This window comes from Pristiophorus japonicus, chromosome 1, assembly GCF_044704955.1.
Source record: "Pristiophorus japonicus isolate sPriJap1 chromosome 1, sPriJap1.hap1, whole genome shotgun sequence".
In the NCBI taxonomy this organism is placed as follows: Eukaryota; Metazoa; Chordata; class Chondrichthyes; family Pristiophoridae; genus Pristiophorus; species Pristiophorus japonicus.
The window spans coordinates 450,096,040-450,116,917 of NC_091977.1; the positions used below are offsets into that span (position 1 = coordinate 450,096,040).

A 20,878-nucleotide genomic window follows, 5' to 3' on the forward strand; every position below is an offset into this window, starting at 1 on the left:
GCCTGGACTGGAGAATTTTGGCTATGAGGTAAGATTGGAGATGTTGGGTCTGGTTTTTTTGGAACAGAGGAGGCTAAGGGGAGACCGGATTGAAGTGTATAAAATTATGAGGGGCTTGGATAGAGTGGATAGGAAGGACCTGTTTCTCTTGGCAGAGGGATCAACAATCAGGGGGCATAGTTTAAAAATAATTGGGGGGAGGTTTAGAGAAGATACGAGGGGAAATTTCTTCAAGCGGAGGGTGGTGGGGGTCTGGAACTCACTGCCTGAAAGGGTAGTGGAGGCAGAAACCCTCACCACATTTAAAAGATGCTTGGATGTGCACTTAAAGTGCCATAACCTACAGGGCGACGGACCAAGAGCTGGAAAGTGGGATTAGGCTGGAAAGCTCTTGGACGGCCGGTGTGGACACGGTGGGCCAAAATGGCCTCCTTCTGTGTTGTAAATTTATATGATTCTTTGATGAAACAACTGAAGATTTTGGGCCAAGGATGCCATTTAAAAAAAGAAAAATTTGTTCCTGGGATGTGGGCGTCACTGGCAAGGCCAGCATTTATTGCCTACCCCTAATTGCCCTCGAGAAGGTGGAGGTGAGCCACCTTCTTGAACCACTGCAGTCGTGTGGTGAAGGTACTCCCATAGTCCTGTTAGGGAGGGAGTTGCAGGATGTTGACCCAACGATGAAGGAACGGTGATATATTTCCAACTCAGAATGGTGCGTAACTTAGAGGGGAACTTGGAAGTGATGGCGTTTCCATGCGCCTGCTGCCCTTGTCCTTTTAGGTGGTAGAGGTCACAAGTTTGGTAGGTGCTGTCGAAGAAACCTTTGCGAGTTGCTGTAGTGCCATCTTGTAGATGGTACACACTGCAGCCACGGTACATCGGTGATGGAGGGAGTGAATGTTTAAGGTGGTGGATGGGGTGCCAATCAGGCGGGCTACTTTGTCCGGGATGGTGTCGAGTTTCTTGAGTGTTGTTGGAGCTGCACTCATCCAGGCATGTGGAGATTATTCAATCACAGCCCTGACTTGTGCCTTGTAGATGATGGAAAGGCTTTGGGGAGTCAGGAGACGAGAGACTTGCCACAGAATACCCAGCCGCTGACCTGCCCTTGCTGCCACAGTTAGTGTGTGGCTGGTCCTAGTTTTCTGATCAATGGTGACTCTCAGAATGTTGATGGTGGGGTATTCGCAATTGAATATCAAGGGGCAGTGGTTAGACTCTCTTGCTGGAGATAGTCATCGTCTGGCACTTGTGTGGCGTTAATGATACTTACCACTTATCAGCCCAAGCCTGAATGTCGTCCAGGTCTTGCTGCATGCGGGCATGGCCTGTTTCAGTATTTGAGGAGTAATGAAAGGAACTGAACACTGTGCAATCATCAGCGAACATCCCCACTTGTGACCTTATGGATGGAAGGTCATTGATGAAAAAGCTGAAGATGGTTGGGCTTAGGACACAGCCCTGCGGAACTCCTGCAGGGCCGTCCTGGGACTGAGATGATGACCTCCAACAGCCCCAGCCATCTTCCTTCGTGCTAAGTATTACTCCGGCAGTGAAGTTTCCCCCCCACCCAATTCCCATTGACTTAAATTTTACTAAGGCTCCTTGATGCCATACTCTGTCAAATGCTGCTTTGATGTCACCCCCAACTCACCTCTGGCATTCAGCTCTTTTGCCCATGTTTAGACCAAGGCTGTATTAAGGCCTGGAGCTGAGTGGTCCTGGCAGAACCCAAACTGAGCATCGGTGAGCAGGTTATTGGTGAGTAAGTGCCACTTGATAGCACTGTTAACGACACCTTCCATTACTTTGCTGATGATTGGGAATAGACGGATTGGCCGGTAATTGGCCGGATTGGATTGGTTTTGGTTTTTGTGGACAGGACATACCTGGGCAATTTTCCACTTTGTCTGGTAGATGCCAGTGTTGTAGCTGTACTGGAACAGCTTGGCTAGAGTCATGGCTAGTTTTGGAGCACAAGGTTTCAGCACAACAGCCGGGCCCATAGCCTTTGCTTTCCTAAGGAATTTCTGCAGTGATGTTTTGGGATGACATATGCTCCATCTTCCTTTGCGTCAGGTATCACTCCAGCTAGTGGATTGTTTTTGACTTGATCCCTATGTTTACATTAAATCTGAACTTACAATATTAGAAAAATTATTTTAAAATAACTATTTACTTAAAAGAAAAATACGTTTGATACAAACCTTGTCATTCAGTCGTGAAAAATCTGCATATCTCCTGAAAACCACCCAGTTCTCCTCTAGATGATTTTTCACAAGTATCTTGTAAACCTATGATTAACAAGATGACATAATATTATGCATATAAGAATACAACAACATTGTAGGTTTCAAACAGTGTTCAATAATTTAACTGTTAAGTATTTAGATATTTGGTGAAAATATGTTGATTTTGTAGTTTCCAACTCATGTAGCTGAAATAAAGATGGAAATAGAACTTCACCATCACCGAAGAAAACATTTTCAATCTCTTGTGCTTTATTAAACTGATCTAAACTGGAGAAACACAGCAGGAAAGGAATTGAACCAAGATTTCCTGCTTTGCAAAGTGTACATCTTGAGTTTGGGTGACAAACTCTGGATCAGACATATACTCTAGTTAGCGGCCGTCTGTAGTTTGTTTACTCACTGCCTAGAATGAAATGAGTCATTTGGGTGATATACTAGAAGATTATCACAAACTGTGGAGCCATATCCCTGTACAAGTTACAGCCTTCAAAGGGGCAGGGAAAAAACATTTCACTGAAGAAAAAGCTCAACTCAAAATATAGCTTCTGTCTTCACTCATTTCAAATGCACATCTTGAAAATGGCCAAATCAACAAAACCTAGATCCGTGTAGTGCTAAAGACCATCGCAAATCTCTAAATTTCTGTAAATGCAAATGGAAACTATGGAACCACTCGCCTTTAAAAAGGCCAAGTGCAGCAACTCTACCGTTGCCTTGGCCGAATTCAGCTAACTCAGTAATCTCAGGATTAATCTCAATAGTAATCTCAGGATTGCTACCAGTGCCACGTGCTAGTCAGAGTAGGAATCGCAGGATACCTCAGATGAATACGTGGCTTCAGGGGTGGTGCAGAAAGGAGGGATTCAAATTCTTGAGGCATTGGAACCGATTCTGGGGGAGGTGGGACCAGTACAAACCGGACAGTCTGCACCTGGGCAGGACCGGAACCAATGTCCAAGGGGGAAGTGTTTGCTAGTGCTGTTTGGGAGGAGTTAAACAAATATGGCAGGGGGATGGGAACCTATGCAGGGAGACAGGGAAATAAAATGGTGGTAGAAGCAATAGATAGAAAGGAGAATAGTAAAAGTGGCGGGCAGAGAAACCCAAGGCAAAAAACAAAAAGGGCCACAATACAGCAAAATTCTAAAGGGGCAAAATGTGTTAAAAAGACAAGCCTGAAGGCTCTGTGCCTCAATGAGAGGAGTATTCGGGATAAGGTGGATGAATTAACTGCGCAGATAGCAGTTAACGGATATGATGTGATTGGCATCACGGAGACATGGCTCCAGGGTGACCAAGGCTGGGAACTCAACATCCAAGGGTATTCAGCATTTAGGAAGCGTAGACAGAAAGGAAAAGGAGGCAGGGTGGCAATGCTGGTTAAAGAGGAAATAATGCAATTGTAAGGAAGGACATTAGCCTGGATGATGTGGAATTGGTATGGGTGGAGCTGTGAAATTCCAAAGGGCAGAAAACTCTAGTGGGAGTTGTGTACAGACCACCAAATAGTAGTAGTGAGCTTGGGGACAGCATCAATCAAGAAATAAGGGATGTGTGCAATGAAGGTACAGCAGTAATCATGGGCGACTTTAATCTACATATTGATTGGGCTAACCTAACTGGTAGCAATGCGGTGGAGGAGGATTTCCTGGAGTGTATTAGGGATGGTTTTCTAGACCAATATGTTGAGGAACCAACCAGGGAGCAGGTCATCCTAGACTGGGTGATGTGTAATGAGAAGGGACTAATTAGCAATCTTATTGTGCGAGGCCCCTTGGGGAAGAGTGACCATAATATGGTAGAATTCCTTATTAAGATGGAGAGTGACACAGTTACTTCGGAAACAATGGTCCTGAACTTAAGGAAAGGTAAATTCGACGGTATGAGGCGTGAATTGGCTAGAATAGACTGGCAAAGGATACTTAAAGGGTTGACGGTGGATAAGCAATGGCTAACATTTAAAGATCACATGGATGAACTTCAGTAATTGCACATCTCTGTCTGCGGTAAAAATAAAACTGGGAAGGTGGCTCAACCATGGCTAGCAAGGGAAATTAAGGATAGTGTTAAAGCCAAGGAAGAGGCAAATAAATTGACTAGAAAAAGCAACAAACCTGAGGACTGGGAGAAATTTAGAATTCAACAGAGGAGGACTAAGGGTTTAATTAGGAGGGGGAAAAAGAGAGTACGAGAGGAAGCTTGCCGGTAACATAAAAACTGACTGCAAAGCTTCTATAAATATGTGAAGAGAAAAAGATTAGTAAAGACAAACGTAGGTCCCTTGCAGTCGGATTCAGGTGAATTTATAATAGGGAACAAAGAAATGGCAGACCAATTGAACCAATACTTCGGTTCTGTCTTCACGAAGGAAGATACAAATAACCTTCCGAATGTACTAGGGGACAGTGGGTCTAGTGAGAAGGAGGAACTGAAGGATATCCTTATTAGGCAGGAAATTGTGTTAGGAAAATTGATAGTCTGCATCCCAGAGTACTTAAGGAAGTGGCCCGGTTAGACATTTTCCAACAATCTATCGACTCTAGATCAGTTCCTATGGATTGGAGGGTAGCTAATGTAACAACACTTTTTAAAAAAGGGAGAGAAAATGGGAAATTATAGCCTGACATTAGTAGTGGGGAAAATGTTGGAATCAATCATTAAGGAAGAAATAGCAGCGCATTTGGAAAGCAGTGACAGGATCGGACCAAGTCAGCATGGATTTATGAAAGGGAAATTTTTGATGGTGTAACTAGCAGAGTGGACAAGGGAGAACCAGTGCTTGTGGTGTATTTGGACTTTCAAAAGGCTTTTGACAAGGTCCCGCACAAGAGATTGGTGTGCAAAATCAAAGCACATGGTATTGGGGGTAATGTACTGGCATGGATAGCGAACTGGTTGGCAGACAGGAAGCAGAGAGTCGGGATAAACGGGTCCTTTTGAGAATGGCAGGCAGTGACGAGTGGAAAGTTGCAGGGCTGAGTGCTGGGACCCCAGCTCTTTACAATATATATCAAGGAAGTTTGACAAGTTAGATTTCCTGATCTCGGATGAAACATAGAAACATAGAAAATAGATGGAGGACAAGTTGGATGCAGAGAGAATATTTCCACTCATAGGGGAAACTAAAACTAGGGGGCATAGGGGGTCGCCCATTTAAAACTGAGATGAGGAGAAATTTCTTCTCAGAGGGTTGTAAATCTGTGGAATTTTCTGGCCCAGAGAGCTGTGGAGGCAGGGTCATTGAATATATTTAAGGCAGAGATAGATAGATTTTTGAGCGATAAGGGAATAAAGTTATGGGGAGCGGGCAGGGAAGTGGAACGGAGTCCATGATCAGATCAGCCATGATCTTATTAAATGGCAGAGCAGGTTCAAGGGGCCGGGTGGCCTACCCCTGCTCGTATTTCTTGTGTTCTTATGGAGGTCACGATTGTAAGATTTGGGACTCAATTTTCCATAATGCCGTTTTTTGGCGTATTGCATGAGTTACACCAGTTTTCTTTGGCCCGACTACTCCAAAAAAGTAACTAGCAAGTTTCCCCATTCTATTTTTTGAAATTGGCGCAACGTGGCCTGTCCTTTAGCTTCGTGGGATGGAGCCTAATGTCTGCACCGAAAAAACAATGCCCCCGCCCCGGCTTCTGCGCATGCGTGAAAAAAAAAAGTTTTTTTTAACGTGACTGCTATGGGCGCACATGCCCAGTATAGCTTCCGGTCTGCATTCGGCCATTTTTAAAGAGCCAGTTGTGTGCGAGAACTTTCATTCTCATTGCAAAAATCAGAGCTGCAATACAATATGCAATGCGGCTCAAGGGCCAAGAATTTCTCACAGGATTAAATGGAGGCACTAGTTACTGTAATTAAGGCCAGATGGCACGAGCTGGACACCAGCAGAGGTCACACAAAAGTTTCACCAAAAGAAAAGAAAAAACGCTGGGAACCAACTTACAGAAGATTACTGTGCAATGGTGACCACCCAGAGGTCTGGAAGCCAGTGCAAAAAGTGAAGGATTTTGGTCAAGTAGTTAGTGTAAGTAATATTTTCTTTTATTCACTGGAATTGCAATTGTAAATATCAAATCTGTATATGTCCCACTCAGCAGAAAGACACCCTCTCTAATGTTATATTTTCATCTTTGCAGAGGAACGTGGCACACAACAAAAGGGAAAGAACTCAAACAGGAGGTGGCTTGGCAAATCTGCACCCACTGACACTTTTGGAAGAGAGGGTCGCTGCTTTGATGGGCCCTGCCTGGAGAAAAGCAGCCACCACTGCACAAGCTGGGCCCACACTTGAGAGGGGGCGCAAGTCCTGCAAATTCCAGAGTCTGGCTGTGCTAAATGTTAAGTACTGCTTCGGTTCATGGGGATGTCTCTGTCAGCTTCGGTTGATGCAATGTGCTATCATTCACCATGGCCCTACAAATAAGCCTTACTCGTGCCACCCTGCCCACTCCTCTGCTGCTAACCATTTGTCTGTTCTGTTATATTTTCCAGAACTTGACGCCAACCCTGACGAGACTGAAGCTGGTACGAGTGTTAGGACATTCCATGGTTTCTCAGTCAGAGGTTGGGGATTCCAGTGGGGTGCAGCGAGGCTGCAGGTCCCAATGGGATGCAGCGAGGCACACCCAGGGTGAGGAGAGGAAGGAGAGCTCAATAGATCCTGCACCTCAGAAGCGCGCTATTTTCTGTGGTTCTGGTGATGGCAATGAGTGCGGAGAGTAGTGACCTTACGCGATCGCTCCTGGACAGCATCAGTGGGGTGGGTGATGAGGTAACAGGACTGTCGGGAGAAGTATCAACACTCTCATGAGAAATGGGAACACTGTCCGGACACACTAGGGAAGGAATGTTGCAGGTAGTTGATATGGTGTCGGTGAACATGAGGAAGGAAATGTCGCAGGTTGCTAATACACGTTGGCGAGCATGAGGGAGAGAATGTTGCAGGTAGTTGAGACACTGTCAGGGCATGAGGGAGGGAATGTCAGTTAGCTGCTGCAATAAGGAAACACGCCCAGACCGCGCGACCATTGACAGAATCAACTGCCATTCCCATTTCAATCCCCAGACCAGCCTCTGAAGAGGCCCAAGCTGGGCCTTCCACATTGCCGCCTGCCCACGCCCATCAAGAAGTGCGCATTACCAGAGATGCTCGAAAGAATAAGCTTGGTACAAACCAGAGAAACGCTGCGCCACCACCTGCGGGCAGGGGTGGCATCAGCAAGACCAAGCGCAGCTGGCGGTCTTAGAATAAGATAGAGGAGAGATGGGTGCAGCCTTTCTTTGCTGCTATTATTGTTACTGTTGTAACTGTTCTCAAAGTAAAAGTATTTTATAAATTATGTAAATTTACAATTTTAAAAGTTTTTAAGTGATATTAAAGTTTGTCAGTGATCTTAACTGAAAACTTTAAAGTCTGATACAAGAATATTTTTATTAAAGTTAACTTAAGTACAAACAAGTGTTAAAACTTTTTAATAAAATATATTTTAAATTATAACTGAATCATTGCTATTATTTGTTCCATTAACACAACACAACATTACGGAACAGGTCCAAACAGTAAATTTTGAACAGTTGCCGCTAAGCCCAGCAAAGCGCTCACAGATGAGCTGCTAGCGCAAGGCTCGAGCAATCATTAAAGCGGCATGACGACCTGCCCTCCTCCGCTGTTGTACTCCGGGTTCTGGTAGTTAGTTGCAAGGCTTCCTCATTCTCCTGGTCATCTGAATTTTCCTCATCATTAGCCATGATCACCTCAGGTGGGTCTTTTACTACCAGCTGCTGCCTCATAATGGCTAAGTTATGCAGCATGCATCACACAACAGTGTACTGACTGACAATCTCAGTGGAGTATTGCAAGTAGCCTCCGGAATGGTCCAGGCATCGGAAACGCTGACAGAAACAGACAGTTTCTTAAACGATAAGGGGATAAGGGGTTACGGGGACCGGGCGGCGAAGTGGAGCTGAGTCCATGATCAGATCAGCCATGATCTTATTGGATGGTGGAGCAGACTCGAGGGGCCGTATGGCCTACTCCTGTTCCCATTTCTTATGTTATGTAATGGTCCTCTCTATTATGTTGCACGTCGCAATGTGCGACATGTTTTATTCCCGGTCAGCCTCCATCCAGGTTATGCGTAGGGGCGTCATGAGCCAGATGGCGAGGTCATACCCTTTGTCTCCCAGCAGCCAGCTCTGCCCTTCTGGTTGCTGCTGAAACATGGCAGATATATCAACTGACATGATGCGATGCATGTCATCAAATACAAGCTGCACATTAACAGAGTGGAAGCCTTTTCTGTTCCTGAATATCTCTAAATCCTCCAAAAGGTACTCAAGGTGATGTGGGTACAGTCAATGCCGCCTTGTACCTTGGGGAAGCCAGCAATCTTGGAGAAGCCCACAGCCCTGTCACACATTGCCTGGGCAGGCATGGGTAACTTTATGTAGTCATTCCTCCAGGCATATAGTGCAGCAGTCACCTGCTGAATGCAGATATGTGTTGCATGTTGAGAAATAGCACGCACATCCCCAGTTGTAGCCCGGAATGATCCAGATGCATAGAATGAAGTGCAGCTGTAACCTTCACTTCAACTGACAAAGCAGTCCTCCTGACATTTCCAGGTTGCAGGTTTGCTTTAATAACTCAGATCTCGGTTACAACTTCTTCACGGAAACACAGCCTTCTCAGTCTGCATCACTCAGGTGCAGGTATGAATGGCTGTCTTGATATACCTGACATAGATAAGGCCTCCTGCCTATCATCCTGTGCGCTCTGAGGATCCTCATGCGATGACGTCAAATCAATCGTCTCCTCCGCAGCACCATCATGCAGAAGGCTTGCACGAGGTATGGCATTGTCAATATTGCCCCACAATTAAATTGTACCTTTGCAAGAAGCTCAAAATAACAGGACAAGGCATTAAAGCTTCTCTCCTCCCTCTCCCTCCCAAAGGTCAACACCCTAATATGGACCACACCATGCATGCGGAAAGCTAGGCATTCAATGAGGACATTTGGGTCAACAAAGTCTAATGCAATTCTTTAATTTTGGATAAGTACCAAAGTACCACCCCACCAGCAACCGAACGTCTCCTCACCAGGCTCGAGGGTTAGCCGGCAGAATCACTCCCTCGCCCCGACACAGGGGCTCGGCAATCACCCTCCACCCCCCCACCCCCCGTCGGACTTCTTTTGAAGTTGCTGTATATAGAAGGGTTCACATCCCTTCAGTTCGGCTTCCACTCCCCGGGCTTCTTTTGAAGCCGAGCCCTGAGCCCCGAGCCTATGTCCCGGTGAGGGAGTGATTCTGCCGGCCGATGCTCCGACCCTCCAGTCCAGTGGTTGCGTGACACTTTGAAAAAAATCCGAAATTAAAGAAATGCATTAGACTTCCATTTTCTCCGTCTTGAGTTTAATTGCTTAAAAAACTGGCGCAGACATCAGGTTGCAAAAAAATCCTAACTAACCGAGTTACGCTGGTGCAGAAACTTTGGGGAAACTTGGATATTTTCATTTACACCAAAAAAAAGCAGCGCAGATTACTGGGGAAAATTGAGCCCCTAGTTACTACAGCTTTTTAGAAAACTCAATGGGCTAGAATTTCTTAACTACCCGCCAGCACCCGATTGCTGCCCAAAAGACCGCTAAAATTCCCAAAATTATTGCCGGCAAAAACTTACCCCCAAAAAAGAAAAAAAAAATCCACCCAGCCAAAAAAAGGGGTGTTGCACCCCTATTTTCAGCGAAAAAGTGGAATTTAGGGTCGATTGGGTGGTTCTTAAAGAAAATGGGTGATAATTTAAAAATTCACTAAAATTTTACCCCGAGGCTGCGGATTGGGCCTTAGAGGAGAAAAACAAAATATTTTTTCAAAAAATAGGACTTTTAAAAAAAACCATAACATATTCTCAGGGCCTTTTTAACTTAAACCATTATAATAGAATTTTAAAGTGAGTAAAAAACCAATTACTTACCTTTTTCTTGCAGAGCTACTCACCTACCACCCAGCTTCACTGATTCTCATGGGCATTTTTTTTTTAATACTTACCTATGGGTCACCGTTGAGCCAAATATCGTGCCAAGGCGATGAGGACGGTGCACGCCGGCGGTTCGCTCCCCAGTGGTATTTCAAAACCGCCGGCGTAACTCAGCTGGGCAATTTCTCGCCGACCTGGTTATCGCCCAAAACGGTCAATACTGCCCAGAAACCGGGTGGTGAACCACTGCAATTTCAAGTCCTGAAATTCTAGTGTTACAAATTCAGACAGAATGATGTTCTAAGATCATAGTCTACATTTTTCCACAAAACTGACACTTTTAATAGGTCACTGTTCGCAGAGAAACATAGAATATACAGGTAGAATTACAGGGCAGCTGTTAATACAATGCTGGACACATTCCTCACTGGAATATTTATCAGACCAACAATTTTCGTAGGACAGTGAATGCCAGCACATGTCACCTCTTCATAAGTTATTAAACTCAGAAATCAAACATTGAATACCAACATGACCAAGATGACAAACTTTGATCAATAGCTGATTTGCAGTGTACTTGTCAAGGTGACCAAGTACCCAGCCTCAAAAATGGGTTATAATAGTCACAGAAATTATAATACTGCAACTCTCCCAGAAAAAAATCCAATAGTACAGCTGTCAACTGTAATGTGCATGTCAAATGCAACCAGATTCCCAAATCTTTCCAGTTTACTTCCACTGTGCAGAATTCTTGAATGAAACAGAACAATGAAGTAACCTGCATTCCCCATCTTGTATGACTGACTCCAGAACCATTATGATTCTACAGTTGATTTTAATTAAACGCCAGTCCTTTAAGTATAAAATCTTGAACAGGCATTAACAAGTTCCATTGCTGAATGTCTCTACATATAGATTGGACTATCCAAACTGGTAGCAATGCAGTGGAGGAGGATTTCCTGGAGTGTATAAGGGATGGTTTTCAAGACCAATATGTCGAGGAACCAACTAGCGAGCTGGCCATCCTAGGCTGGGTGTTGTGTAATGAGAGAGGATTAATTAGCAATCTTGTTGTGCGAGGCCCCTTGGGGAAGAGTGACCATAATATGGTAGAATTCTTCATTAAGATGGAGAGTGACACAGTTCATTCAGAGACTAGAGTCCTGAACTTAAAGGTAACTTTGATGGTATGAGATGTGAATTGGCTAGGATAGACTGGCGAATGATACTTAAAGGGTTGATGGTGAATAGGCAATGGCAGACATTTAAAGATCACATGGATGAACTTCAACAATTGCACATCCATTCTGGCGTAAAAATAAAACTGGGAAGGTGGCTCAACCGTGGCTAACAAGGGAAATTAGGGATAGTGTTAAATCCAAGGAAGAGGCATATAAATTGGCCAGAAAAAGCAGTAAACCTGAGGACTGGGAGAAATTTAGAATTCAGCAGAGGAGCACAAAGGATTTAATTAGGAGGGGGAAAATAGAGTATGAGTGCAAGCTTGCAGGGAACATAAAAACTGACTGCAAAAGCTTCTATAGATATGTGAAGAGAAAAAGATTAGTGAAGACAAACATAGATCCCTTGCAGTCAGAATCAGGTGAATTTACAATGGGGAACAAAGAAATGGCAGACCAACTGAATAAATACTTTGGTTTTGTCTTCACTAACACACAAATAACCTTCTGGAAATACTAGGGGACCGAGGGTCCTGAGAGAAGGAGGAACTGAAAGAAATCCTTATTAGTCAGGAAATTGTGTTAGGGAAATTGATGGGATTGAAGGCCGATAAATCCCAGGGGCCTGATAGTCTGCATCCCAGAGTACTTAAGGAAGTGGCCCTAGAAATAGTGGATGCATTGGTGGTCATTTTTCAACATTCTATAGACTCTGGATCAGTTCCGATGGATTGGAGGGTAGCTAATGTAACACCACTTTTTAAAAAAGGAAAAAGAAAACGGAATTATAGACCAGTTAGCCTGACATCGGTAGTGGGGAAAATGTTGGAATCAATTATTAAAGATGTAATAGCAGCGCATTTGGAAAGCAGTGACAGGATCGGTCCAAGTCAGCATGGATTTATGAAAGGGAAATCATGCTTGACAAATCTTCTCGAATTTGTTGAGGATATAACTAGTACAGTGCACAAAGGAGAACCAGTGGATGTGGTGTATTTGGACTTTCAAAAAGCTTTTGACAAGGTCCCACACAAGAGATTAGTGTGCAAAATTAAAGCACATGGTATTGGGGGTAATGTATTGATGTGGATAGAGAACTGGTTGGCAGACAGGAAGCAAAGAGTAGGAATAAACGGGTCCTTTTCAGAAAGGCAGGCAGTGACTAGTGGGGTACCGCAAGGTTCAGTGCTGGGACCCCAGCTATTTACAATATACATTAATGATTTAGACAAAAGAATTGAATGTAACATCTCCAAGTTTGCAGATGACACTAAGCTAGGTGGCAGTGAGAGCTGTGGGGAGCCTGCTAAGAGGCTGCAAGGTGACTTGGACAGGTTAGGTGAGTGGGCAAGTGCATGGCAGATGCAGTATAATGTAGATAAATGTGAGGTTATCCACTTTGGTGGCAAAAACAAGGCGGCAGATTATCTAAAAAATGGGGACAGATTAGGAAAAGGAGAGGTGCAACGAGACCTGGGTGTCATGGTACATCAGTCATTGAAAGTTGGCATTCAGGTACAGCAGGCGGTGAAGGCAGCAAATGGCATGTTGGCCTTCATAGCGAGAGGATTTGAGTATAGGAGCAGGGAGGTCTTACTGCAGTTGTACAGGGCCTTGGTGAGGTCACACCTTGAATATTGTGTACACTTTTGGTCTCCTAATCTTAGGAAGGACATTCTTGCTACTGAGGGAGTGCAGCGAAGGTTCGCCAGACTGATTCCCGGGATGGCAGGACTGACGTATGAAGAAAGACTGGATCGACTAGGCTTATATTCATTGGAATATAGAAGAATGAGGGGGAATCTCATATTAAACATATAAAATTCTGATGGAATTGGACAGGTTAGATGCAGTAAGAATGTTCCCGATGTTGGGGATCACAGTCTAAGGATAAGGTGTAAGCCATTTAGGACTGAGATGAGGAGAAACCTCTTCACTCAGAGAATTGTGAACCTGTGGAATTCTCTACCACAGAAAGTTATTGAGGCCAGTTCGTTAGATATATTCAAAAGGGAGTTAGATGTGGCCCTCATGGCTAAAGGGATCAAGGGGTATGGAGAGAAAACAGGAAAGGGGTACTGAAGTTGCATGATCAGCTATGATCATATTGAATGGTGGTGCAGGCTCAAAGGGCCTACTCCTGCACCTATTTTCTATGTGTCTATGTTTCTTAAGACAGCAGCATATTGTAACCATTTGTGTAGAAAATGTGTTATGGAGCAGTTACACGTTGGCCATGGTATATAAAGACATTTTTCCAAGTCTGCATTTGATAAAGATAGAAATCCAAGCACCTTACTAGGCAAACTATACATCTAGTTGAAAACTGATAAATGTAACAGAAAGTGAAAGATAACTGCTATTCTTGTTTTTTTTCCATGTTTAATGGCAATGAAAGTCACAAAATTCAAAAAAAATGAAGAAAAAAATTCCCAATCTTCCTCTCTCTCTCCTTCTCCTCAGACAAGGTTGCTGAATCGGGCAATTGGTTCCTTTAAAAAAAAGAGCTAGATCACTACCTGTTGAGAAGCGAAGTTTTGTTGTAGACAAGATCAAAAGGAAATTAGTGTTTTGCAAAGGGGATTAACAAGTAGTCTGTGGGGGGGGGGCGAAGTCCACAATCGAATAATTATGCATGCATCTGGAAGGACTTTCCTTGATGGGATGAATGGCTTTCTTGCCCTGGATTTTCTAATGAAGTAGTGCTATCTGAACCCACTTTCAAACTAGTCTTTTAAAAAGTTATTGGTCTCCATCAGCAGCTATCTTTTAATAGCTCTTGCTTAAAATTAAACGTAAGCCACAATTTTGTTGTGAGTAGCACGGTCAAATTGGACAAAATAAACCATGACCAAAATAATTCAGCTCCTACATTCGCAATCTTCTTCAACTTGTTAGTCATAAAAGATTGATTTTTCTCAAAGCAAATGGACAGGTATTTTGAATTCATGCAACATACATAGGAACATTCAGCCCGAACCTGTCCTTCCATTCTATTAGATCCTGGTAGATCTGTACCTCAACTCCATTTACCTGCCTTCAATCGACTTATTTAATTTTTAGATATTTATAAAATACTAAAAGCGGTACTAAATATTTACTTAAGCTACTAAACTTTGATGTTTGCTTAAAAGAAACTAAAATGTGAAGAGTGAACAAGTTCAAATAGGTGTATTGCTGTTTCAAATATCTATTTCAATTAGACAGCCTGTAAATTGTATAAGAACATAAGAATTAGGAGCAGGAGTAGGCCATACAGTCCTTTGAGCCTGCTCCGACATTCAATAAGATCATGGTTGATCTTCGACCTCAACTCCACTTTCCAATCCGATCCCATATATATATATTTTTTTTTTAAGTTTCAAATTAACCTAAAAGTTAGTTCCTTAAGTATAAGCAATTCCTCCCCCCCACCCCCACCCCGCCACCTGCATCTTATCTTCTGGAAGTTACAAATTATATATATTTTGCATAATTTGTACCTTTTCTTTAGACATGCAAAAGCTGAAATTCATATCAAACAATTTCCCTGCCTTACTTACAGTGAGGCCACATAGGCAGTGTATTTCTGATTCTCACTTCAATTTCTTGTGCTGAATGTGTTGGTACAAGAATACAGTACACCAACAGAGTTCAAACAGGCAATCAGAACATCTGGAGCATAGTGGTTTTCAGGCGCTTCATATTTCACTACAAATCAAACTTGTTTTCTTTTCTCGTGTTGTCCAGCATCTTGTCCTCACTGACCGATATTAGCTGCTGGTCCTCCAATGCATCAAGTTTAAAATTCTTATGTTTAAATCCCTTCATAGCTACCCCCTGAACTCTACTTCTCTGATTGACTTCTCATGCATCTATCCTCTCTTCGTCCCATTATTAGTTGCCATTTCTTCAGCCACCTGGATTCCACTCCTGGAAGTGCCATCCTCCGCCTCTTTCTTCCTTCAAGACCCTTCATAAAGCCCACTTTTGTCCAAGCTTGTGGTCACCTCTCCTAATCTTTTGGGTCATCAATTTTCCTCATGTATCTATGAAATGTAGTGGGACTTTTTCCATGTTCAGTGTCCTCTTATAAAGTTGCTGCTGTTCACACAATTCTAGGGGACAAAATCTACACATTGATAAAGTGCAATTAAAATAAATTTTGCACTATTTTTGAAGCTACATACACTATTACTAACTTAAGTGAAAAAGAAAAATTTTGCTAAAATTTAAGTTTCTCAAATTGCTTTATGCAGTTTTGAAGTTCTGATTTTTTAATCCTGTACTCTTATTCAAGTATACCAAAGTGACTCATCCACTTCCCGTCATCTCCAAATCAAAAAAGGTAGGAATTAGCAGCACGACACCCATATCAAATTAAAATGCAACATTGGTATCTGAAAACATGTTCAATTTCTTCGACTGAAATTAAAACCAAAGACTAAAACTCCTGAACAACAAACCGAGAGTGTAGTTACTGGGGCATTAAAGCTTTAATTTTTTTCTAACTGTTCAGATTAAATACTTATCAGTAACGGAGACCAAAAAGATTTACATAACAGGATACATCTGCACAGCGACATTGCGACCTAGTTCCCTTACTTTCTGAAAGATCTTAACCACACATATTTTTAGTTGGTCTGCGCATTAGAGTACAGAAAAAAACAATTTTAACTGGAGCTCTACAAATAAAAGGACATATAGGGCCCAAGTTTCCACACGATAAAAAACGGGTACCCTTCCGAGCTGGGCGCCCGTTTTTCGCGCCGGAAAAAAAACGCGCGATTCTGGAGCGCCCTGCAGCTCCTTGTCTGTTTGGCGCGGCGCCCAGGGGGGCGGAGCCTACACTCGCGCCGATTTTGTAAGCGGGAGGGGGCGGGTACCATTTAAATTAGTTTTTTTCATGCCGGCAACGCTGCACGTGAGCGTTGGAGCATTCACGCACGCGCAGTGTGAAGGAAACATTGGCACTCGGCCATTTTTGTAGTTCTTTGTAGCTGTTTAGTTTTTGAACATTTTTTAATAAAAGCACATTGCCATCAGCACTGAGAAGGCTGCAGGAAGCCTCAGAAAGTTGAGGCAGCCGTTTCCCTCCCCCTCCGCCGTCGGGAACGAACGGCTTTCTCCTCCCCCCCACCCCCTCGGGAACGAACGGCTTTCTCTCCTCTCTTCCCTCCCCCCTCCCCCCCACCCCCTCGGGAACGAACGGCTTTCTCCTCCCCCCCACCCCCTCGGGAACGAACGGCTTTCTCTCCTCTCTTCCCTCCCCCCTCCCCCCCACCCCCTCGGGAACGAACGGCTTTCTCTCCTCTCTTCCCTCCCCCCTCTCCCCCACCCCCCCCGCGGGAACGAACGGCTTTCTCCCCCCCCCCCCCCCTCCCCCTCCCCTCTCTCCCCCCCTCCCCCCCCCCCCTCCCCTCTCCCCCCCCTCCCCCCCCTCCCCTCCCCCTCTCCTCTCCTCTCCCCCCCTCCCCCCCCTCCCATCTCCCCCCCCCCCCCCCTCCCCCTCTCCCCCCCTCCCCTCTCCCCCCCCCTCCCCCCCCCCCCCCTCCCCCCTCCCCTCTCCTCTCCCCCCCTCCCCCTCTCCCTCTCTCCCCCTCCCCCCTCCCCCCCTCCCCTCCCCCCCTCCCCCCTCCCCTCCCCCTCCCCCCCCCCTCCCCCCCCCCCTCCCTCCCCTCCCCCCCCCCCCCCCCCCCCCCCCCCCCCCCCCCCCCCCCCCCCCCCCCCCCTCCCTCCCCTCCCCCCCCCCCCCCCCCCCCCCCCCCCCCCCCCCCCCCCCTCCCTCCCTCCCCCCCCCCCCCCCCCTCCCCCCCTCCCTCCCCTCCCCCCCCCCCCCCCCCTCCCCCCCTCCCTCCCCTCCCCCCCCCCCCCCCCCCCTCCCCCCCTCCCTCCCCCCCCCCCCCCCCCCTCCCCCCCCCCCCCCCCCCTCCCTCCCTCCCCTCTCCCCCCCCCCTCCCCCCCTCCCTCCCCTCTCCTCTCCCCCCCCCCCCCCCCCCCCCCCCCCCCCCCCCCCCCCCCCCCTCCCTCCCTCCCCTCTCCCCCCCCCCTCCCCCCCTCCCTCCCCTCTCCTCTCCCCCCCCCCCCCCCCCCCCCCCCCCCCCCCCCCCCCCCCCCCCCTCCCCCCTCCCTCCCCTCCCCCTCCCCTCCCCCCCTCCCTCCCCTCTCCCCTCCCCCCCCCCCCCCCTCCCTCCCCTCTCCCCTCCCCCCCCCCCCCCCCCTCCCTCCCCCCTCCCCTCCCCCCCCCCCCCCCTCCCTCCCCCCCCCGCGGGAACGAACGCCTGCAGCATTCTCCCTGGCTGAAGCACTTTCACACAGGTAGAAAGATGATTTATTTAATCTTTTCTTATAAATGTTTATTCAGGTTGGATTTATTTGTATAATATTTGTATAAGTATAAATAAGGATTTTTTATAGAATTTAATGACTTCCCTTCCCACCCCCCCCAACCTCGTTCTGGACGCTTAATTTGTAACCTGCGCCTGATTTTTTAATGTGTAGACAAGGTTTTTTCAGTTCTACAAAAATCTTCACGTGCTCCATTCTAAGTTAGTTTGGAGTACATTTTCACTGTGGAAACTTTGAAATCAGGCGTCAGTGGCCGGACACGCCCCCTTTTGAAGAAAAAATTCTGTTCCAAAGTGGAACTGTTCTACCTGATTAGAACTGCAGAAAAAAAGTGTGGAGAATTGCGATTTCTAAGATAGTCCGTTCTCCACCAGTTGCTCCTAAAAATCAGGCGCAAATCATGTGGAAACTTGGGCCCATAGAATATTACATTTCTGGACATATCAAGTCTGTGCTGGTGTTTTTCTGCATAAACCTTCTAGTCTCATTTCCTTTAACCTTTTTCTAGCAAATACAGAATTATTTTAAACTTATTTATGGAGTCTGCTTAAACAAGTTTGTGGCAGATTCTTTTCTAAACCTCCCTTTGTCCTTGTGCCTATGCTACAGTCTCACTAACTAATAGAAATAATCCATCACTATCAAACTCTTTCATAATCTTGACCTTGAACTCGTGAAAAAAACAACTTTTGAAGTTTTGTTTCATAAATGTAACCCCTAATCCTTTGTTAACTTAATGAATGTGCATTGTACCTTTTCCATTGCTTTTATATCTTTCCTATAATGGGATTCCCAAAACTGCCCACAATACTCCAACTGTAACTTACGGCCTTGTACAAAATCAGTATTACCTTCTTGTCTCCATTCTATGCCTCTAGAATCAAAAGCAAGGAATCGGTTTGCCTTTGTACCTGTAATGACCCGTGTTTCTACACATCAAGGTCCCTCTGTTCCTCTCCTTCATTTACAATCCTACCATTTAAGGTGTATTTTCTTTCTGCATTCTTACTTTAAAATATATTACTCCACATTTTTCTACAGTAAACTCCATCTGTCACCTATCTGCTGACCCAGTTATTTTATCACTATCTCCTTCTGCAGTCTTTCACAATTTTCTTTAACACTCCACATCTCGCCCCCTCTCAACAACACCCCAGCGAAAAAAACATTTGGCATCAACAACTTTCAAGTGTTCTCAACCGTTTACGTAAATAGCTAAAAGAGAAGATTCAACACAAACCCCTGCGGAAAATAATGTCCTGGAGTTGGGGCTCAATTTTCCCCAGTGATTTGCGCCGTGTTTTTGGCGGGCGCCGTTTTTATTTGGCCTAAATTTTAAAATCCAAGTTTACCCAATCTTTATGCACCAGCGTAACTCAGTTAGTTACGATTTTTTTAAGGTTTGTTTTCTTGTGGGTCATAGGGAGCGTAACGTGATGTCTGCACCAGTTTTTCACAATTATGCAAGTTTGGCCAATTTAAATTTCTCATAGGACGGCGTATGTGACCACTCCAGAAAACCCCCTTGGGTACTTGAGAAACCAGCGCACATTAAAAAATAAATCGGCGCAGAGTCGCCATTGTTTTTATGCAAGGTTTTGGAGGGAGTCAAGAAAACATAAATATCCATAATCAAGCTTAAATTTTTAAAACTTAAAATGCAAGAAATGAAAGTTTAATGGAATTCTTTAAGTTTCCATTTTTTAAAAACTGACACGCCACCACCGGACGTCTCCAAACCAGGCTCGAGGGTCAGAGCGTTGGCCGGCAAAATTTGTCCCTCGCCCGGACACAGGCTCAGGGCTCAGCTTGAAAAGAAGCTCAGGGGAGGGCTATGGAAGGTGAACGGAAGGCATGAGAAGCCTACACCATGCATCAAATGAAGCCTGGGGGGGGGGGGGGTCCCGATCATTGCGCCTCTTCAGACCTGCGTGTGGTCCATAACTAGGGTGTCGACCTTGGGGAGAGAGAACAAAGAACCTTGTCCTGCTTGCTTTGGGAGTCTCGTGTCGGTTACGTGAACTATGTGGCCCATCCAACGGAGCTGATCGAATGTGGTCAGTGCTTCGATGCTTGGGATGTTGGCCTGATCAAGAACACCGACATTGGTGCGTCTGTCCTCCTAGAGGATTTTCAGGATCTTGCGAAGACAATTCGCCGGAGGGGAGGGAAGGGCAGAGCTGGCTACTGGGAGACAAAGGCCTCACCATCTGGCCCCTATGTGTAACCCGGATGGAATCTGACCGGGAATACAACATGTCGCACATTGTGACATGCAGCATAATAAGAGGACCATCGGCATCTTGAAACAGTGTTTCCGATGCCTGGACCATTCCGGAGGCTACTTGCAATACTCCCCTGAGATTGTCGGTCAGTTCACTGTTGTGTGCTGCATGCTGTATAAATTAGCCATCATAAGGCAGCAGCAGCTGATAGTAGAAGATCCACCTGAGGCAAGAGTGGTTGATGATGAGGAAGATGCAGAGGATGAGGAGGAAGATGAGGAAGCCATGCAACTACCTGAACCTGGAGCATGACGCTGGAGGAGGGCTGGCCGTCGAACCCTTTTAACGATACCTCGAGCCTTGCGCCAGCGCCTCATCCTTGAACGCTTTGCTGCCTGAAGGCTTAGCAGCAATTATTCCACATGGACCATCTTTACTGTTTGGACCTGTTCCATAATGTTTTGTTGTGTTAATGCAACAAATAATGGAAATGATTCTTTAGTTCAAAAAATTGATAATAATGGAATAATGGAAATGATTCAGTTATAATTTAAAATATATTTTATTCAAAAGTATAACACTTGTTTGTACTTTACTTAAATAAAAATATTCTTGCATTAGACTTTAAAGTTTTCAGTTAAGATCACTTACAAACTTTAGGATCACTTAAAAACGTTTAAAATTGTAACTTTACATAACTTACAAAAAACTTTTAATTTGAGAACAGTTACAACACTAACAATAATAACAGCACTGAAGAAAGGCTGCACCCATCTCGACTCCACCTTATGCTAAGACCGCCCGCTGCGCTTGGCGACTCCACCCCTGCCCGCAAATGGTGGCGCAGCATTTCTCGGGTTGGTACCAAGCTTATTTTTTTGAGCATCTCGGGTAATGCGTACTTC

General features: G+C 45.3%; 1 protein-coding gene across 2 annotated transcripts in view; it reads right to left on the bottom strand.

Moving 5' to 3' along the window:
* Window positions 1-20,878, bottom strand: part of snx16 (sorting nexin 16) — a 73,098-nt gene that overhangs the window by 33,185 nt on the left and 19,035 nt on the right. For both annotated transcript variants that reach the window (XM_070876122.1, XM_070876131.1), the window contains exon 3: window positions 2,211-2,297. In XM_070876122.1, coding sequence (XP_070732223.1) covers window positions 2,211-2,297 — 87 coding nt within the window. The remainder of the gene's footprint in view (window positions 1-2,210; window positions 2,298-20,878) is intronic.